Source organism: Spinacia oleracea, chromosome 4, assembly GCF_020520425.1.
Source record: "Spinacia oleracea cultivar Varoflay chromosome 4, BTI_SOV_V1, whole genome shotgun sequence".
In the NCBI taxonomy this organism is placed as follows: Eukaryota; Viridiplantae; Streptophyta; class Magnoliopsida; order Caryophyllales; family Amaranthaceae; genus Spinacia; species Spinacia oleracea.
The window spans coordinates 41,027,021-41,046,673 of NC_079490.1; the positions used below are offsets into that span (position 1 = coordinate 41,027,021).

At 35.8% G+C, this 19,653-nt stretch overlaps 3 protein-coding genes across 4 annotated transcripts; 2 read left to right on the top strand and 1 right to left on the bottom strand.

Moving 5' to 3' along the window:
• The first annotated feature begins 521 nt into the window (after positions 1-521).
• LOC110791820 (uncharacterized) lies at positions 522-2,874 on the top strand. Its single transcript, XM_021996577.2, has 2 exons — positions 522-2,579; positions 2,670-2,874. The coding sequence occupies exons 1-2, from the start codon at positions 522-524 to the stop codon at positions 2,871-2,873; spliced, it is 2,262 nt and encodes a 753-aa protein (XP_021852269.2). The 3' UTR covers position 2,874.
• Positions 2,875-3,467: 593 nt separating this feature from the next.
• Positions 3,468-10,265, top strand: LOC130471488 (uncharacterized). The gene is made up of 4 exons (XM_056841661.1): positions 3,468-3,570; positions 8,094-8,860; positions 9,250-9,314; positions 10,028-10,265. Exons 1-4 carry the CDS (start codon positions 3,468-3,470, stop codon positions 10,032-10,034), a joined length of 942 nt encoding a protein of 313 aa, XP_056697639.1. The 3' UTR covers positions 10,035-10,265.
• A 5,609-nt stretch (positions 10,266-15,874) lies between these two features.
• On the bottom strand, positions 15,875-19,416 carry LOC110795338 (expansin-A13). 2 transcript variants are annotated; one of them, XM_056826563.1, is made up of 3 exons: positions 18,941-19,416; positions 18,772-18,826; positions 15,875-16,401 (listed from the first exon to the last, which is right to left on the bottom strand). In XM_056826563.1, the coding sequence occupies exons 1-3, from the start codon at positions 19,278-19,280 to the stop codon at positions 16,095-16,097; spliced, it is 702 nt and encodes a 233-aa protein (XP_056682541.1). In that variant the 5' UTR covers positions 19,281-19,416; the 3' UTR covers positions 15,875-16,094. The 2 variants fall into 2 exon arrangements, with proteins under 2 accessions (XP_056682541.1, XP_021856037.1); XM_022000345.2 differs by having other exon boundaries at positions 18,772-19,409.
• Positions 19,417-19,653: the final 237 nt, after the last annotated feature.

A 19,653-nucleotide genomic window follows, 5' to 3' on the forward strand; every position in this document is an offset into this window, starting at 1 on the left:
TCACAAATTATCTATCTAAAATTGAGTAAACTGTACTGAAGGTCCCTAAACTTTGCCAAAAGGAGCAGTTAGGTCCCTCAAGTTTCAAAATGAGCATTTAGGTCCCTCAAAATGGATGGAAAACGCTGCTTTTTGTTTTCCGTCACTAACGTCCGTTAAAATGCATTTAATAATATTAAAAATTATTAAAATAAAAGGAGAATTAATATACACGTAGATTAATGATTGAAAACAGATGATTTTGATGAAAATAAGCGTTTTCCAATCACTTAGCCTTTTCAACTTACTTTTTCAATGTGTACACGTGGAAACCCTTCCAACTTCCCTCGTTTTTTCTGGTTCCTTCCTAATAATGTTTTGGCGGTAATTTTTTACTGTTCCCAACCCTATTTCCCCCCTTTTCACTTCCTATTTATATGGTCCCCCCCCCCCCCCCCCCCCATTTTCACTCTCAGTTGTCTTTTTGCCATTTACTCACTCAAACACTTAAGAGAATTAGAAGTTATTACTCTGAGTTAGTAATGCTGAAAAAACTAGCAGAAAGTAAATTAGAAGGTGGTCTGAATTTGGGGGATGACTTTGATGGATACAGTGACTTAGACAGCCCTAGTGAGTCAGAAGATGAGGATGATGTTGGTTACTTAGTTGCACCACAACACCATAAGAGGGGGAGAGGGAAACAGAAGCAAAACGACACTGAAACTGAAGAGAGGGAAGCCACTTTTTATGTTGGGCAACAGTTTGAGAATCCAAAGACATTTAGGAAAGCAATCATAGATTATTCAATTGATAAAGGAAGAAACATTCCATTTTCTAAAAATGATTCCACTAGGGTTTGTGCAGAGTGTGAGCACAAAGATAAAGGTTGTAAATGGAGAATTTGGGCTTCATGGGAGAGAGGAAGAAGGTCATTTACAGTGAAAACATTTGTCAGTGAGCACACTTGTGGTAGGACACCTATCATTAAGAAGATGACTTCACATTGGATTGCAGAACACTACCAGAATCTGTTTAAGGTTAACCCTTACATGAGAGTGCAAGATATTCAGGAAACCATTTGGTTAGAAAAGGGTATAAGGGTGAGCAAAGACAAGGCTGCCAGGGCTAGGAGAAGGGGTCAAGCACTCATTGTTGGTGAATACAAAGAGCAGTATGCATTACTCCCAAGGTATGCAGCTGAGATACTAAGAAGCAATCCAGGGAACACAGTGAAGTTGAAGTTGGATGCAAATGTGTTTGACATACTGTATTTGTGTTTTGAGGCACTTAGGAAAGGGTTCTTGGCAGGATGCAGACCTTTCATATCACTTGATGGATGTTTCTTAAAGGGACCATTTGGGGGTCAATTGTTAGTAGCAGTAGGGAGGGATGGAAACAATCAAATGTTCCCTTTGGCTTGGGCTGTTTGTGAGGTTGAGAGCACTGACACATGGAGTTGGTTTCTAGAACTTCTAGCTACTGATTTAGGCACTAGTGAAGGAGCAGGGTACACTTTCATGTCTGACCAACAAAAGGGTTTACTTGCTGCTGTGTCAAATGTGTTTCCACAAGCTGAAAGTAGGGTGTGTGCAAGGCATGTGTACTGTAACTTTAGGGGAGTGTTTGGAGGTGGTTTAGAGTACAGAAAACAATTTTGGACTATTGCAAAAAGCAACACAGTAAATCACTTCAATGAAAACATTGAAGTAATGAGGGGTATTTCACATGAAGCTGCTGAAGACCTACTGAAAAGGAACTACAAGAAATGGTGTAGGGCATTCTACACTCCATTATCTTGTTGTGACAGTGTAGACAACAACATGAGTGAGGTGTTTAATGCATACATCTTGAGTGCAAGGCACAAGCCTATTATTACCATGTTGGAAGATATCAGAGAGGGTTTGATGGAAAGACTGCATAAGAAAAGAGATTTCATTGGGAAAAAGGAGATAATGTTGTGTCCTAGGATCCAAATTCAGTTAGAGAAACACAAAATTTGGGCTAGGGGTTGGAATGCATACTGGGATGGTGGGTTTTGCTATGGAGTAAGAGAAGGTGCAACACAGGTTAAGTATGTGGTGGATCTGAACCAACATACTTGCAGTTGCAATGCATGGCAGGTGAGTGGGATTCCATGCAAACATGCAATTGTTGCTATATGGAATAAAGTAGACCACCCAGAACAATATGTCAATGCATATTTCTGCAAACAGACCTACATGAAGGCATATGAATTTTTGTTAGAGCCTTTAAATGGTCCTCAAGAGTGGCCTACTTCTGATAGCATTGTTGTGGCTCCAAAGGTGAAAAAGGTCAATGGAAGACCTAAAACAAAGAGGAGATATGGTGTTGGAGAGGTAACTGCATCTGGTAAGCTGAAGAGAACAGGTTGTTCTATGAAATGCAGCTTATGTGGTGTGATAGGCCACAACAAAAGGGGTTGCAAGAATGCCCCTAAGCAACAACAACACAACAATCATGCTACTGCAGAGCAGACCACACCACAGCAACAACACCCAAGAACCAGTTCAGCTATACCAATGCACAATAGGGGTGTGGGTATTTATACCTACCCAAATGGGTATCAAAGAATAGCTACTGTAAGTCATTCAATATACTCAAATTCTTTCTTACATGTTACTTTACTGTACTGAAGCCAACTTGTTCCTAATTTGTTTTAATTAATGCAGCCTATATCACAACACTTCCCCACACCACAGAGGCAAAGACCTCCTGCAGCTTTCTATTCTGATCATGGGGGTGAGCAAACCATCTACTCCTTCCCTGCACATGACTTCCCATTGTCACAGACTCAACCAAGTCAAGGACACACAATATCAAGCCAAGCATTGCAGGATCTTGCAATGGCTAGAAGATTAGAAAAAAGACCATGAGGTTAGATTTTATTGAATTTAAAGTCTTCATTACATTTCATTAGTGCAGATCATTACATTTTACCTACCCACTTAACCCACTTAACTTAAAATAAACCAGATAAAAAAAACAGAACCACTAGGATTACAACCCACACTTCACATTTCACACTAATAGGTCTTCTCATCTTGCTCATCACATAGTCTGCCTCCCTCTTCCTTGCATAATTGTTAGCTTCACTAAGTTTTGTCCTAAAACTATCAACTTCAGCAGCAAGGCTTTGTTTATCTTGCATTAACCCTAGTATGACAATTGTTTGCCAAGTTGTTGGTTCTTGTTCATCAATCCATCTAAAAAAAATGCAACCCCTTCTGTTTGTTTCAACATCATAATCTGGACAAGCAATGAACCTCCTTCCAGGATTTTCTTTTGTCCATGCCTTTTGAATGGATACTGTGAATCCACAGTAGCACCTCTTAGGGTGTTCATTATCACCATTGTTGAACAAAGAGATAGCCCTGTTCATCATTCTGCAAATAAATTACGTTTTAATAATTTATTCCTAAATATGTTTAATTATTGTTAAAATAAGCTAACTTAAGATTTACAAAAAAATGGCAGGAAAATACCTTTTTATGTTGAGAAGAGTCAGCTATGGTGGAGCAACAGAGAAAAAACACAGAGCAGAAGATGGAGAAGAAAGAATTTTTTTTTTAAGTGTTTTGTTGTTGTTTTGATGTGCATGGAATGTTAAATACTCTGTTTTTTGAGAGCCTCAACGGCTATATTTTTGTAAAAAGCTAACTGAAATGAATTTCCCTTTATTTAATTATTGGTAAATGGTAAATGTAACTGTTTTTTTGTCGTTTAGTGCCTTTTATTTAGTTTCCTTTTAATTTAAATGCATTTTAACGGACGTTAGTGACGGAAAACAAAAAGCAGCGGATTCCATCCAAACGCAGGGACCTAAATGCTCCTTTTGAAACTTGAGGGACCTAACTGCTCCTTTTGGCAAAGTTTAGGGACCTGCAGATCTATTTACTCATCTAAAATTTTCAAACAACTCAACCAATAATATTATTTTTTGCAGGTGACCCATATTCAATTAAAATAATACACATTATCTCATTTCACATTAGCTTTTCTAATAAATTAATATTTGATAACTGTTTTAGACAAATTATACCTAGGGTCGAATTTGTCGGAGGGAGGGGTGCTAATAATCCGAATAAGCAACATAATATAAAGATGATGAGAACAAGGATAAGAAACTCTTACGAAAAGGGGGAGAGGGGTAGTATATTATTATCAAGTGTAGTAGTGTATGAATTCGTGTCTACAATGAGCAATATTCTGCTATTTATACATGAGTAATTGAATTGCAATCATAAAAACCATCATTAAACCAAAGAGTTATTGCATGTAACCCCACTAGCCTTTAATGACTGTAACCTTCCCTTGATTTCAGCCTTGCATTTAATAATTGTAATCGTCCATTGATTTCCGCTTTGCTTTTAATGTTGTTTTGATGGCTGTCATATGACCCTTTGAATGGGTTCATCTTGCCACGTCACGGGGACGTTATTTTTCCGCCCAAACAATAACCAAACAACTTTTCTTCCAAAACTTTGTGTCGTGATAAGTATAAAGACTAATTTGGAACAGAGTGAGTAGAAGCTTATCGCAAAATAGAAGTGTAACTTTTATTAAAAAATGTTCGATTGTAACAAGTGTAACTCTTATTAGAAACCGGAATGAGTAATTTTAACATATATGTTTTTAACATAGTAGTGATCAAACAGTTATTTAATATCAAGTAAAATAAAAACGAGTAGATATTAGTAAACTGGGGAGTTAGACCCTGTTCGATCTTTTTGATTAAAAATTTCTCAACTAAATTGAACTTAAATGAACTAAATTTATTGGACCTGAACTGAAAAATAAATGAACTAAACTTATTGGACCTAAACTAAACTGAACTTTTTGGACCTAAACTGAAGTGAATTGAACTGATCTGATTTAGTGGACCTGAACTGAACTGAACTGAACAAAACTGAACTGAACTGGACTGAATTTATTAGACATGGACTAAACTGAATGAATTAAACTGAACTGAGCTGAATTAAACTGAAATTGTGAATTAAAGTCCAAAACAACAGGGCTATATTACAGTGTGCTAAGAAATATACTCCCTCCGTCCCAAAATTATAGTTTTGCTTTTTAAATCGGGCGTCCCAAAATTATAGTTCTGTTTTTAATTTTGGCTATTAAGGTCCCCACTTTCCCATGTACTATATTAATTAAAAATGCATTGAAAACCCCACCCATGTACTATATTCCATTTTGTCATGTACTACTCCCTCCGTCTCTTTTTGTTTTTTACGATTTTCTTTTTGGGTATTTCAAAATGTTCTTTACATTTCCTTTTATATTACTCCGTATCACATAAATAACTTAGTATTCTGTCCAATCATTATTTTAACCAATCAAATTCATTGGGTCATTTAATCTCTCACACTTTTCCATTGGGACATTAAAATTTTCTCATTTCCCAATATCAGAATTTTGATAAAAGTGAAAACATTATAAATAAACGTAATTTATCTCGTTTAAATAAAAAAATTGAGGGATTTCAATGCAAATTAATTATTCGTTAAAACGCGTGAAAAATATCAAACGTAAAAAACAAAAAGAGACGGGGGGAGTATATTTTATTTCCCATGTACTTTATTCCACTTTTCCATGCAACTCAATCCTCGTTTGTACTTTATTCCATTTTTCCATATAATGTATTTCATTTTTCTTAAAATTCGTATTTTTAATTAAACGGGACTATAATTATGGGAAGGAGAGAATACTCTTATACTCCCGTAAAGATGAAAATTAGTCCAGGAGAGCCATATTCCGTAGAAGACTAGAAGAAATACGGCTCTAGCGGAGCGCTTAAGGCAAGCAATTTAATACAGATTAACCTATTTTTATTTTATTTTTAAAAAAAAAAATATCAACTTGCTAGCTGTGAGTTTTCTCATATGTGGATGTCCTTTCTCACACGTGTGGCCACTATTCTCGCGCGTCATAAACTCAATCCCCCACTCACGCGCGTCCCATCATCAAAAATAATAAATAAACAAATCCTCACAATTTAGATAGATAAAATTGCAATAATTGGATATTTGGATGACCCCATAAATATAAAAAATCACCGCAAAAATATCTACAGCCGCTTAAAATAGAAAGAAAAAAAAATAAAGGGAGGAGAAAGAAAATTAATGTCAAAGGAAGACCAATAGTTTAACAGATGAGGAGAGAGAAATTTCCAGGTGGACTTTCCTTGCGCTTTTTGTCCACGTCATATCTCAACTTGCCGCCCTTCTTTATTTGCACCGCCACGTACTATTTATTAAGGGTAAATATGGAATTTTAGTAAATATCTTATGATTTGCTTTTTTGTGACGAATATGACGAGTAGTTTTAGACGCCTCTCGTCCACTTTTTTATATTATTTTATTATATGGTAGCGGAATATTTAAGGGGAAAAAAATAGGAAATTTGGAGGAAATTTTTTGTGTCCACATGATTTTGTTTTGGGTAGGGTTGTTGGAGGTTTTCTGTTTTCACGTTTGTTCTAGTTAGGTCAATAAAGTATCAAAGGGGCAGAAATATTTAATGTGTTTTTAAGAGCTCTTTTTCTTATTTCATTGTTTTTAATTTTATGAAATAATCTTTTGTTAAGGTTTTCGTAAAGTAATTTGTGACTTAAAGTAACAAATTAAGTGACGGATTATTGACAATAAGAAGTTACTCTGTAAAATCTAAGTTTTCTAGTTTTACTAGTTACTAGTTGTTGGACCGCGGTCCCCCAAGATATCAGAATTAGTTCGTAGAATTAATTAGCGTATAAGCAAAAGTTATACGGGAAAAATTCGAGGGAATCAGGTAGTCCAAAAACAACTACAAGGGATAACATTCCTTATTCCAATATCGGGTGCTTGATCTGTTCAAATAGCAGGTTAATGCAAGCTAGCTAGATAGTACATTATAGGAGTTCATGCTAGACAAACATCATTACATATTCATGAAATCAGCATTGCAAATCAGAACATAAAGAACTCGGCATAGTGCCTGAGTCATAATATGTACAAGAGTAGTTATGTTCATGTTACAAAATATTTAAGGGGTATTTGTTGTGAACACCGCACTACGAGCTTGTTAGGACTGTAACCTGCTTTCTTTTAGCTTGATGATTGACCATGGAATTTATTTACAACAAATGAATAGTTAAAAAGTAAATCAAGCTCTCTAAAAATATGCAGTTGAGAAACACTGATGCACAATTCAAACCAGCATATTTATTTGCAAAGGGACGAAATCAATCCGGATAAACACAAACAAACATATATTAATCCTTTGCAAAAGGCATAAATCATAAAAATTGGTGTTAACAGAATACATAATCCGAAATACCAATCACAATTAACAATGTTTTTCCTTTTCCTGAATTAGTTATTGCCCCCAAATAATGAATCTTGACAAATAACACTACAGTCTCACAACAAAAAGTCGATGTTATACAAACAAACAACCAACAAAGGACCAAGGAGTGCACATTCAGTGGTCAGCATCACATTTCCATATATCGTAGGAGGATTTTCGGTAAAGGCAAACATTTTTTAGGGTAGATCCTATGTCCTGGGATACGAAATAGGGAGTTTACATTAGATTAGACAACAAATAGGCATCGAGAAGCAACATACCAACCACTCTAATTATGTGAGTTAACATGAACACATATCTAATCTTAACCTTGTTAGTAGTAAAAGGGAGCAAAGTAAAATGACTACCTTTCCAAATAAAGAAAACGAAATGGTGAAGCAAAATCCTAACAAGGAAAGATAACCCCCTGTAATACCCCGAAATTTTAAACTTGATTTATTAAAATCAAAAATATTTATTAACTTGATTTCGTTTTAAATAATTACGAATAATCGAATTCCGTTAATTTAAACGTTTTTACGATTTATTTTAAACGATAAATTTATAAACGAAAATTTATTTATTTTTCGTTAACGATATTTTTATTAAGAATTATTTTAACTAAACATATCTATTTTTAGTAGCTTCCCAAAATAGCAACAAATTCCAGAATTTGGCATAATCTTGTGAAATGACCAAAATGCCCTTAAGAACAAAATTTCATTTTCACTTGTTTTTTTTTTCCTGCTCTCCACGTGAACCAGAGGAAGAAGAAGCTGAGTTCTTCCTTCCTTCTTCTTTTCCCTCAATTCTGGTACATATTCATTGGAGAGTTCAAATTGAACTCTTCCTTTTCTTCCTTTACAAACTCAGCAACCAGAAACCCAAATTTCTCAAGCCAAAAATCAGAATTGAACATCAAACAAATCTCACTTCCCCTTGTTTCTGTAACTTTAAACCACCACCGCAAACACCACTGCAACCACCAGCCACCACTACTGCCACCTCCGTCCAACACCATACAACCACCCCAACCACCGTCGCTCCCCAGAACCACCGCACGCACCACCCCCTTCCCTCTCCCTCCTCTCGTCACCCTCCCCTTCTCTCCCCTGCTTCCTCCTCCTTCGCCCCACCACACCAACACCACACCACGCACCCCCGCCTCCAGCCACCTTCATCCTCTCGTCGACCACCCTCCGCCTCTAAATCTCCGGCGAACCGCCCTCTCTCTTCCCAAAAACCGATCGAAAAACCCCCCAAAACTCCCCTGCTTGTTCGCCCTCTCGTGCCCTTTCGCTGCCTCCCTCGCCGTTCGGCCACCACCAGTCAATCACCACCATCACCGCCTCACCTCCGGCGCCGCGCCAAACCACCGAGCCACCTCCCTCCTCTCCTCTCCTCCTCTTCGTGTTCTCTCCTCTCCTGTTCCGTGTTCTGCTCCCAGAAAACCAAAACCAAATTTTTTGGTTTTTGGTTATATCCTTTAAAACCCACAATTAAATTGGGCCATCTTAGTTTGGGCTTTTGGGTAAGAAACTCTCTTATTATTTCAGATTTTCAGATTTTCAAATTTATTTAGTTCCATGTTTTAATAAATTTTTATGATGAAATGATTTACTAATCAATCGTTATTATTTTCAGGTTTAATTATTGAATATCGATTTCACTAATTACTAGCTTTACTTAACAAAATAGAGTTTAAATGATATTTTCATGAAAATCGATTTATAAAATATATGTATGTATTTTGAGTAAAAATTCAATTACTTATAATATTTTCTTTAAATTTCGAAACTATATTTTATTAAAATCCATTATTTATAAGTCCATTACTTATAAAATTTCTGATTTATAAAATATTGATTTTATAATTATTTATCGATTTAGTACTAATTCAATTATTTACTATTTTGAAAGAAACTGGACTCGGAGCTCAGGACGAACGAACCAACGAAAATCCTTAACAAAATCGTGGATGTGAGGTAACGGCTATTGCTAGTACCCGCAATCCCCTTATAATATGATTTATGAAAATATGACGTTATGATTGAATTTATGAATTAAATGTTTTAACATGTTTTATGGATTGTGGGAATGAATTATGATTTGTTTGAATTATTCTTTATAATATGAGTTGAGTGTTTTCTCATAAAATGATGTTTATATGATGCCATGAATGAAATGATGTTTTATGGATCCCAGAATCTAAATGATGTTTTATGATCTAAAAAGAGTTATGTTATTTCAACTGAAATACTAAAGCCAAGGCTTAGTAAAATTACATAAAACATGATAAATGAAAGTGAAAGACCTGGTTTGTCTGGCAGTATATAAACTACCATCTTCCTATCTACCGGTCATGCATGCACCACGGACACCTGTCCACCCATGGATCACGAGCCCAGGCTCCCATGGTTTATGAGCCCAGGCTCAGGGCCCAGGCCCATGTTACGATGATGAGCCCAGGCTCTTATGGGCCCAGGCCCAGTGGAGAATTCCTTCACGGTTCGTACTTGCCGACAACTAGCATATTAAATTGCAAAGTTTATGAATGAATTAAATACGATGTTTTATTAAATGTTTTACCTATTCTATTCTCCCTGTGTTATTAAATAAAATGAATTGAAATGAATTTACGCTGCTAGAATAGTTCGTTACTGAGTCTTCGGCTCACCGTTTTTGTTTTCTGTTTTAGGTACTGATGGGGACGATGGACACGAGTAGTGGCGAGGAATTTCACTTTAATATTATCCACCTAGCTTATGCTTACAGTTTTAATAGTTTAATAGTTTTAATTAAAGACTTTTAGTAAGTTATGTACTTTCATTTTGGTAATATAAAGAATTATATATATTTTGGAGTATATGATTGATGTTTGCCTTGTAATTTCCAAAAAGGAAGTTACGGCAGGTAATGTCCCGACCAATTAGGTTAATTCCGCTGCTAATTATGCTATAATTATTGAGTTAGAGGTCGGGGCGTTACACCCCCCCTCCCCTTATATGGGCAATGTAATTCTGGAAACCAGCAACTCTACAAAAGGAATTTTTTAAAAGGGAAAAAATAAATAAAGTACAGCTCATTCAACACACAGCCACAAAAAAAGTTTTTTTAAAGAAAAGGCGGCATGGTTTGATTTTCTGTAAGGGGAAGGTTGTACTATCCCAGGAAAACAGGAATGTGCACAAGGTGAACCCAAAAAACAGAGTTGCCTTATAAAGCTAATTAAGGGGAAAAAAGACCACAGTTAACAATCCAAGCGATGCCTAAACATGTAATCAACCCATTCAAAGAAAATTTAAACCAAGCAAACATTTTTGCAAGCAACTAAACAAAACGAACCTAACTTGATCAACAAAGCAAGAGGATTAATTAATGGACCACCATTAACAGTTTACAAATGCAATCGAAAAAGAACAAATTCAATCGGATCCGAAACACAAAAACCCGATGTAAGGATGGGAAAAAAACAAAAAAAATCATGGATGATAAGAATACAACATACTCCGTACTTGCTAGCAGGCTACTTTCTGGCTGTCGATCAAACCTCCAAACTAACCGGAAATATTTCAAGCATGTGGAAAGAAATGAATTATTGACCCATTGAAGGATCAATTAGGAATTAGGGTTTGCCTAACTAACCAATTAATCACAGAATAAGCAATTCAATTCTTCCCACAGGCCGAAAAGGTTCCGGTCGTTGTAGACGAACACCGACGCCGTACAAAAGGAAAAACGGAGTAAGGGAAAGACCACAAATTATAAGGTACACCCGGTTGTATGTAGTTCTACATGCAACATTGGGTCAAAAGCACATATTTTTACGGCTTAAAAGCACATTTACATACTTAAAAAGCACATTAACGATTTAAAAGCACATATATATTTTTCATTTCCTTTTACTTGCAAAACTTTGCTTTTCATCGGTAACAATGTGCTTTAAAACTGTAAAAAGCGCTTTTAATTTGTAAATATGTGCTTTTAAACTATAAAAATATGCTTTTGAGAGGTTAAAAGTATAAAATGAATTGGTTGTACGTAGAACTACGTGCAAACCGGGTGTACCTTCTACCAACTGGGGAAAGACGAATAAACGAACGAAGAAGTAGAGGCAAAAGGAAAAAGAAAAGGAAAACCAGAGGAGAGAGGAATGGAATAAATTAGGAGAAAGAAACAAATTTCTTAGGAATCAGAAAACAGAAAAGAGAGAAAGTGAAAAAATAAATGTGGAAATATGTAAGCAACAAGGTTTGAACCTTGGTTGATTGAACAAGCATTATAGAGCTTGCAAAGGGAAGGAATGCAAAAACTTTCCTTAGGAATAGTGGATTTCATGTATTTGTGACTCAAAACACTATTACTAATCATAGTGTTCAAAATGTGAGTATTTTAAAGGTTAGAGATTGTAGCGACATGATCCAAACAAAACTAGGGGTGTGCAAATGCGGGTTCGGTTACCCGTTAGTAATTTATTTCGGGTATCCGTTAGTTTCGGGTTGTAAGAATGTCGACCCTAAACCGTACCCGCAACTACCGGTACCCACTTTTTCGAATATCGAGTTTTTTCCGGTCGGTTCGGTCGGGTAATAGTTCAAATTAATTTGTACATATTTAATACTGTAATCGTATTTAGTTGAAGGAAAAAAACCACCTGTGTAAATATGTTTTAAAATCTCTGATTACATCACTACATCAGAATATCAGATGAGCAGCGTACCAAGTACCAACTGATCTAAGAAGATGAAGAGTAGAAATTTAGAAAATAGTATCCAACATTAATACATTAACTAAAGCATTAAATTCAACATCAACTAAAACAACTACAACAACAACAAACAAACTGATAACTTTAGCAGCAAAAGGGCAACGATCTCCGGCCATAAACATCATACTTGTTCAAGATTTCAATTTCATTGAGAGATGTCTCTACCAAATCTGAAACAAACAGAATAATTACTTTATTAATTAAATTGCATAATGACATAAAGAGATAAAAACACTTGAAAGTTGAAGCTATTATACTTAAACAGAGGCCTAAACCGAAATTTCTACCACACAACCTTCCTGACTTTTGTCTCTTAACAAATCAAATGAATGAAAATTGAAAAGGTCAAATGGATTAGGAGAGAATTCAATTCAAAGCTGATTTGATGAGATCATTGGGTGATTTGTTAGTATTGTGCGTTTGAATTTTTTGTTACAACTAAAATTGAAGGAAAGCTCGTGATTCATCTCGGTTTAATGGTTTGTAGTCTACAACATTTCTATCTTAAAATTTATAAAACTCAGAAACAATTGAGATATAAGTGAAAATGAAACAAAATTCAAACAATCAAATAACTTACCAAGATGGATGAAATCGCTGAAGCCTGAAGGTGGAGCCGTGGAGAACGACGCTTACTCAGTTATACAGATACAGAGTTACTCGCCTAGGGTTTCTCTTTCTCTCTCTTTGTTTTGAGGAAGTTGAAATGTTGAATGTGAAAAGTGATAACTGAAAGTGTAAAACCCTAATTTTACTTTGTAATTGGAGTATTGGAGTCGGTTGGGCCTATTGGGCTGGAGTAGTAATGTAGTATATGAAAATTGAGGGGGAAAATTGAGGGGGAAAATAAAAAAATTTCAATACTGTAAACAAAAATTGATTTGAATAAATGGATAAAAGTGTTTTTATTTATTTTTTTAATTAAGTTTTATAATTTCGGGTGGTTCGGGTACCCGCTTTTCGGGTCGGTTACCCGCATGTTCGGTTCGGGTTTTTTTTTTAATAAAAAATCCGACCCTAACCCTATTATTTCGGTTCGATTACCCACTTTTTCGGTTCGGTTTTTTCGGTTTTCGGGTTCGGTTTCGGTTTTCCAGATTTTTTGCACAGCCCTAAACAAAACTCACATAAAGGACTACTTATTTGGTACTTCTACGGCTAGGAGGAGAAAAATAGGAAGTGAAAATCACTATACTTTCTCCATTTCAAAATGATCTTTACACAATTCATTTTAACCCGTTTTATAATGTTATTTACACTTTGTTTTATGCTACTCCTTCCGTCACAAAATTATAGTCTTATTTTTTAAATCGGGAGTCCCAAAATTATGGTCTTATTTCTAATTTTGGTTATTAAGGTCCTCACTTTCGCATGTACTATATTAATTAAAAATGCATTGAAAACCCCACACATGTGCTATATTCCATTTTTCCATGTACTATATTCTCTTTCCCATATACTTTATTCCATTTTTCCATGCAATTCAATTATCAATTGTACTTTATTCCACTTTTCTATATACTATATTCCATTTTTCTTAAAATCCGTGTTTTTGGTCAAACGAGACTACAATTATGGGACGGAGGGAGTATGTCATAAAATTAACTACCCTACCCTTCTTACCACATTATTTACAATTTCTCACCCACTTTATCTTACTTTATTCATTTTTTCTTACACCCACCCTGCCACCCACTTTTTTACACATTTCTCGTTATCTATATTGTATTATATTCAACCAACTTTTCTACTTTTATTTAATAGTTGTGCAAATAGTAACCTAAAGATATTTATGAAACGGAGGTATTATATTAAATGTCCATCACACAAAGTGCAACTAAAGATAATATAATAAGGAGTAAAAACAAATGGTGACAAAAATTAAATAAAGTAAAAATGAGTACAACGAAAAGGTAGGTGAAAACGAAAAGTGATTAAAACTTAAGAAAACGGAAGTTTTAACCGAGGTTGATCACCAAAATATAGGCCTATTATCTCCCATCGGTAGAAATATTTATGTTACTCATTGGTATAGTTTAGGATGTAGTTTGTTCTTGTTATCCTGTCGTATTCAAGTGTTAAGTTGTTATCGAATGTGATACTGAATCGAGATAGTTCAAGAAGAATAGACACTAAGAAATATGTTTCCTAAAAAAGTGGTCAAAGAAGTATCTTAAGACTGATGTAGTCTTTCAATGCTTACTTTCCACCCCGAAATCCACTTTAATTCATCGGAATAACGATTTTAAGGGCGTATTTGAATTTAGGGTAACGCATTTAAGAGTAATAAAAGTCAAATTAGAAAACTATGATAATATATTGGAGGTGATAATAGTGGGATGAATTGGGAAGAGAATACGCCAATATTAGTAAGAAGAAAAGAAAAGTAAGGGAGAATAGTTACCCTCATTATGGGGTTTATACTTGATATATCTTTATAACACATCATTCCACTAAGTTGATTATTACTCTAATTTGGGATAATAGCTTCCCCTTATTCTCTTCTACTCCCAACACATCAGCACCATTTCTCGTCATAACAATTAACATCACCGGTCCACCACACCATACTCTTTACACCCTTTTTAATTTACCTCAGTTTTCCTTTTATTAATTATCTCTAATTCAAAGATGCTCTAAACGAAGTTACCATTGGTATGATTGACTTTTATCTTGTTAATTTCTTAAGTATGAATTTATAAAGCGATAAACCAGTTTATCGTAAACAATATGGACAACGCACGAGTATAACCATAGCCTAGGTAACAATAACATATTAACATGGGAGTAACGTAGATGATTGGATAATGGAGTGATTGGTACTTTAAAGTGTGGTTGAGAACATGGTAGTAGAAAGGTCCTAGTCCAACAAGGGCCAAGTATTTAGAAACATAAAGATCTTTGTTAGATATTCTTTTATTAATGTTTTTCCTTATTTTGGACCATTTTAGCTGTATTTTATGGAAAATTGAGGTAAAAAAAGAAAAAAGTTTTAAGGCTAAAATTTGGTAATGACCTATTGTTGATGAATGATGATATGAGTAAGAGTGGGTCCCTTACCTGGCTGTAAGTCATCAACGTCAGAGTGTGTGTGAATTGTGAATTTGTGATCCAACAAGAAGAAGCAGCTAGATTGGCAGATGTCACTATGTGATGGCCCAAAAGATGAACCATTAATTTCTGTGTTTTGAATGTTTTAATACCACAAGTTTTTGTAATTTTTTGGGAAAACCAAAAAAGTTACCATTAACGGCAAGAAGTTTTCACTTTTCACAAATGGTATCGACTATTACTCCCTCCTAGATCTGGGCATGGATCAGGCTATGTATGCCCACATGTTAAGCCCACTTGCCTCATGTTTTAATGGGCCATGCCTACACAGCCTAAGAAAAGGTCATGTTTTGTTGTGTCGTATTCGATCTAAATCATTGCACTATAAAGGGTCTCTACACATACACACACAGCCAAATGTTGCATGACATACAAAGTAAATCAAATCATTATTGTCCATTTGATAATGATAAATTGAACATAATTTGAAACTTCATGTACTATTACGATTTACACCTACTCGATACCCAGTTTAAACTTGGAGTTTCAGGCAAGGGGTATATCAATATCAGCAGCATATATGAGTTAACAATTACCCTTGATACCTTGATCAATGTCATATCAAAGCTTTAAAGCACACGTTAAACTCGGCTTCAGTGGAGAAAGCAGTAGCTCGAATTCCAGGCTGTAAACTTGTAATGCTAAGGACAAATGAGCTAAAAAAGATGAAAGATGGCTTCAAGCCAATAATTTCTTTATCTCAAAACTGGGGAATAGAATAGTGTACATCCACATGATACAATAATGATACAGACAAATTTACCCTACGCCTTTGGCTCATTCGTAGTTTTAACCTAACTATTAACTAATGAAGGTGGTAGCTCGTACAACTGAATTCTACTCAGCAACTACAAGTATAAGATGACATATCTATCTATCATAGGCCTCAATCAAATTGTTTTCCATCAAAAGTTTGGCCAATTTTCCAACTCTTAGGAGCAACATTGTATGACATGAGAATCGCCCCATCACTCGTAGTTACCTCAAATGAAAGAGGTTGGTTTTTCAAATTGGCATTCAGTATCCAATTCTGGCCCCAATTCCTTGACATAGGAAGCCATCCAGTTTGTGATCCCTTTACTTTTAGACCAACAACATCACCTGCACCTGCAACATTGCTCACCAGAACAGATATAAATACTCCAGATCCATCAATGGCAAACCGAATCCCTCCTTCCTTTCTGCATCTCATCCTGCTCAAAACCAAACAACCACCAAACACTTCAAAACACTGGATTGAGGAAACACCATTCTCAAAGAGGAGACCACCAACATCTTCCATGCACACAGTATAAGATACAGTATAAGATGGCATAAGCCCTAGAGAATATACAAGGGACTGCCTACAGCAGAACTGGAAAGAAACACTAAGCATATTCCAATCACAGGATGCAACCTTAAGGAGTTCCACAAAACCATACTCAGGGAGTCGGGGGTGTAATTCCAGGATTCAAGAGAGTGCCTCATAAGTCATAACCATAAAGAAAAACTATAAAGATCATTTTACTATTTTTCTCGTTATCTCTATCACATACTAACCATATGCAATACAACTTTTAGTTACTATGTGTGTGCACCAAGCATTTGAAGGCAAAAAAACTATTTTTGTCAAATGTAAAAACTTCATTTGAAGCAATCCCGTCTTTAAGGATAGACATCTCCTTCAGGACTTCTACCAAGTCCGAATTACTCAACTCTAACCCGAACTTTATTCCAAAATGTTATGTTCCACAAGCAATTGGTGGACAAAAGCTACGCCATGCACCAACCAAACGTCATCAATTTATCGAATCACATGTTTCACTAATTTGACACCCTCCTTATTCTTTGCCAGTCGTAAATGAGATGCGCCTCTCCTTTAAATCCTATATCCTCTTAAGTGTATAGTATCATTCTCCACACTTTTGTTTGCTTTCTCAGCTCAAAAAACCCCAGATAAGTGTTAATTTCAAATAAGCGGTTTTCAGCCTTTCAAGTGAAGAAGTTTCGAGCCGAGGTCCAAAGGAATGCTACAATCTACATCTTGATCAATTACAATATAGAACATGCAATTGACGACTATAACATCTCATAAATTCCCAACAACCACTCACACCAAACTTCTTTTCTCTACCTTAATAAGATGTCCGGGCAACACCTGAATTAATTCAACATTTATCCAACAAACACAACAGTAACATACTACTTGTACTATTGTAGCTCCATCCATAAGAAAACAATACTTGTCCCAACCCTTCAAGGTTTAGTATTTGATCCCCCGTAAAAAAAACAAAGATTTAGGATTTAACTATTTAAGATAATACGAGGTATTAGCCCAATATCCTTGATAACGGTTTATAAGGGGTATGGGTAGCTTGGGTGCTCAGATCACTATCCACTTCAATTTTAGGAAATTGATTACTTTTTCAAGCACCCCAACACTTCACACCTTATTATTATTTGGATGAAGTAAAATACAGAGTATTTGATAGATAGCATCCTAATTGACAATTTGACACAACGCCCGAAGAATATAGAAGGCCCTGCTCAGAACAGAATAGGAAAAGAAGCACAAAACCCATTCCAGCCAGACGATGCAACCGTAAAGAGTCCCATAAAACCATACCCGGGGAGTCAGGATTGATCCAAAAAAGTGCCTAAGTAATAACCATACAGAAAAAACTATAAAGATTTTTACTCATAATCCTTTGTCCAGTTTTGTATGGAACATGAAATTATCATATACTCATTGGCAATAGAAGTTTTTGTTAACCACGTGTGTGCACCAAGCATACAGGCAAAAAAAACATTTTGGTCAAATCAATCAAATGTGAAAACTTCATTTGAAGTCTTTGAAGCAAGCCCGTGTTTGTGGATAAACATTTACTTCAGGTATGGCAATCTACCAGGAGTTACACTACTGACTTGACTGACTTCTAACTTGGAATTACCCAACCCTAACCCGAAATTTATTCGAAGTCCAGTGTTCCACAAGCAATAGATGGATAAAAGCTACACCATATGGCAACCAAATGCCATCAATTCATCCATTCAAATGTGTCACTAATTCCTTATATGTTGCAATATCGAAAATGAGATGCTTATTTTACATCTAAGGGCTCCTCTCTTTGCAGTATCACTATGCATACATTTGTTTTCTAACTCATCTCAAATAAGGCCAGATAACTGCAACCAAGCTCAATTTAAAGTAATTACAAATAAGGGGTTTTCGCTTTTCAGTATTTCAAGTGAAGTAACATAGCCCAAGAAGTTTCGAACTCAGGTTCAAAGAAATTCTACCTTGTACATTCTACATCTTGATCAATTACAATATAGCACATGCCAATTGATGACTATAGCATCTCATAAATTCCCAACAACCACACACAAAAGTTTATAAATCGGGTAACACCTGAATCAATTCAACATACATCAAAATCAAAATTAACACCTGAACAACGCCAACTAGTTTAGTTTGTTAAAGTATTGAGGGCGATGCACATGTACTTCAATGAGCTAGACCTGTGATTCATTAAAATAAAAATAGCCAAAATAGTAAAAGAGAGAGAATGAAGATTATGTACCTTCGGTATTGAATAGCCATATTACCAGCCTTCCAAAGGGCGATCTTCTCAAAAGCTTCAATGGGAAGAACAAAATGCTTATTAGGAGGATTACAACGGCCACCACCATCCGCTGTAAATCCATAATTGGGGGCACAAAAATTAGTAGCAGTAACAAGAATAGATGTACCCGGAATACAATTCCGAAGATCCTCAACACACCGGACTTCATAACAAGCACCGCAGATCTGTCCTTTGGAAAACAAAGCAGTACTTAATCCGACAGTCGCTTTACCATACCCGGCTTTGTCGAGATCGCCATACCCGCATGCGCCACCGACAATGTCGCGTGGGTTAGTACCAGCATAATATGTTGCACGCGCTGACTCCCATTCGGAGATGAGAGGGGAGGGGGTGGATGGTGATGGGTTGTAGTGGGCGGTGGAGAAGGTGGGGGAGCGGAGGAGAGAGAAAATGAGGAAGAGTGTGTGTGTTGTAGTGATGAGTGGGAGGAGGGAGTGTAATGGCATTTCGGACAGGAGATAGATTCGGGAAGAGAGAAGGTCGGAACTGGAAATGCAAAACAAGGAAGGTTACTCGTTTGTGTTTAGTACTCTAGTGTGTTTGTCATTTGGTAGGTTTTTGAACTAGATTTCATAAAGTTCATAGTGGAAGATACTTTTGGCTTGGGTGATTGATTTGTACTAAAATCTAAGTAGTGGAATTTGATCACTAATTGATTAATCACTAATGACTACTTAATGAGCATATCACACAATGGCTACTAGCTGGTTCAGCAAAACCAACGGTAGCAGTTACTCCTTAGCAGTTAACTAATACACAAATTCTTTTTATAAGTGTGTACAATAAATATTATATGCATAGTAAAGTTAATCCAAAATG

Bases quoted from the DNA above. Each gene is read 5' to 3' on its own strand.
- LOC110791820 (XM_021996577.2), top strand. From the start codon at position 522: ATGCTGAAAAAACTAGCAGAAAGTAAATTAGAAGGTGGTCTGAATTTG. The intron at 2,580-2,669 runs GTAAGTCATTCA...TAATTAATGCAG, and splicing joins GGTATCAAAGAATAGCTACT to CCTATATCACAACACTTCCC.
- LOC130471488 (XM_056841661.1), top strand. From the start codon at position 3,468: ATGGCAGGAAAATACCTTTTTATGTTGAGAAGAGTCAGCTATGGTGGA. The intron at 3,571-8,093 runs GTGTTTTGTTGT...CACGTGAACCAG, and splicing joins AGAAAGAATTTTTTTTTTAA to AGGAAGAAGAAGCTGAGTTC. The intron at 8,861-9,249 runs GTAAGAAACTCT...CTATTTTGAAAG, and splicing joins ATCTTAGTTTGGGCTTTTGG to AAACTGGACTCGGAGCTCAG.
- LOC110795338 (XM_022000345.2), bottom strand. From the start codon at position 19,280: ATGCCATTACACTCCCTCCTCCCACTCATCACTACAACACACACACTC. The intron at 16,402-18,771 runs GTACATAATCTT...GGTTTTGAGCAG, and splicing joins ATGGCTATTCAATACCGAAG to GATGAGATGCAGAAAGGAAG.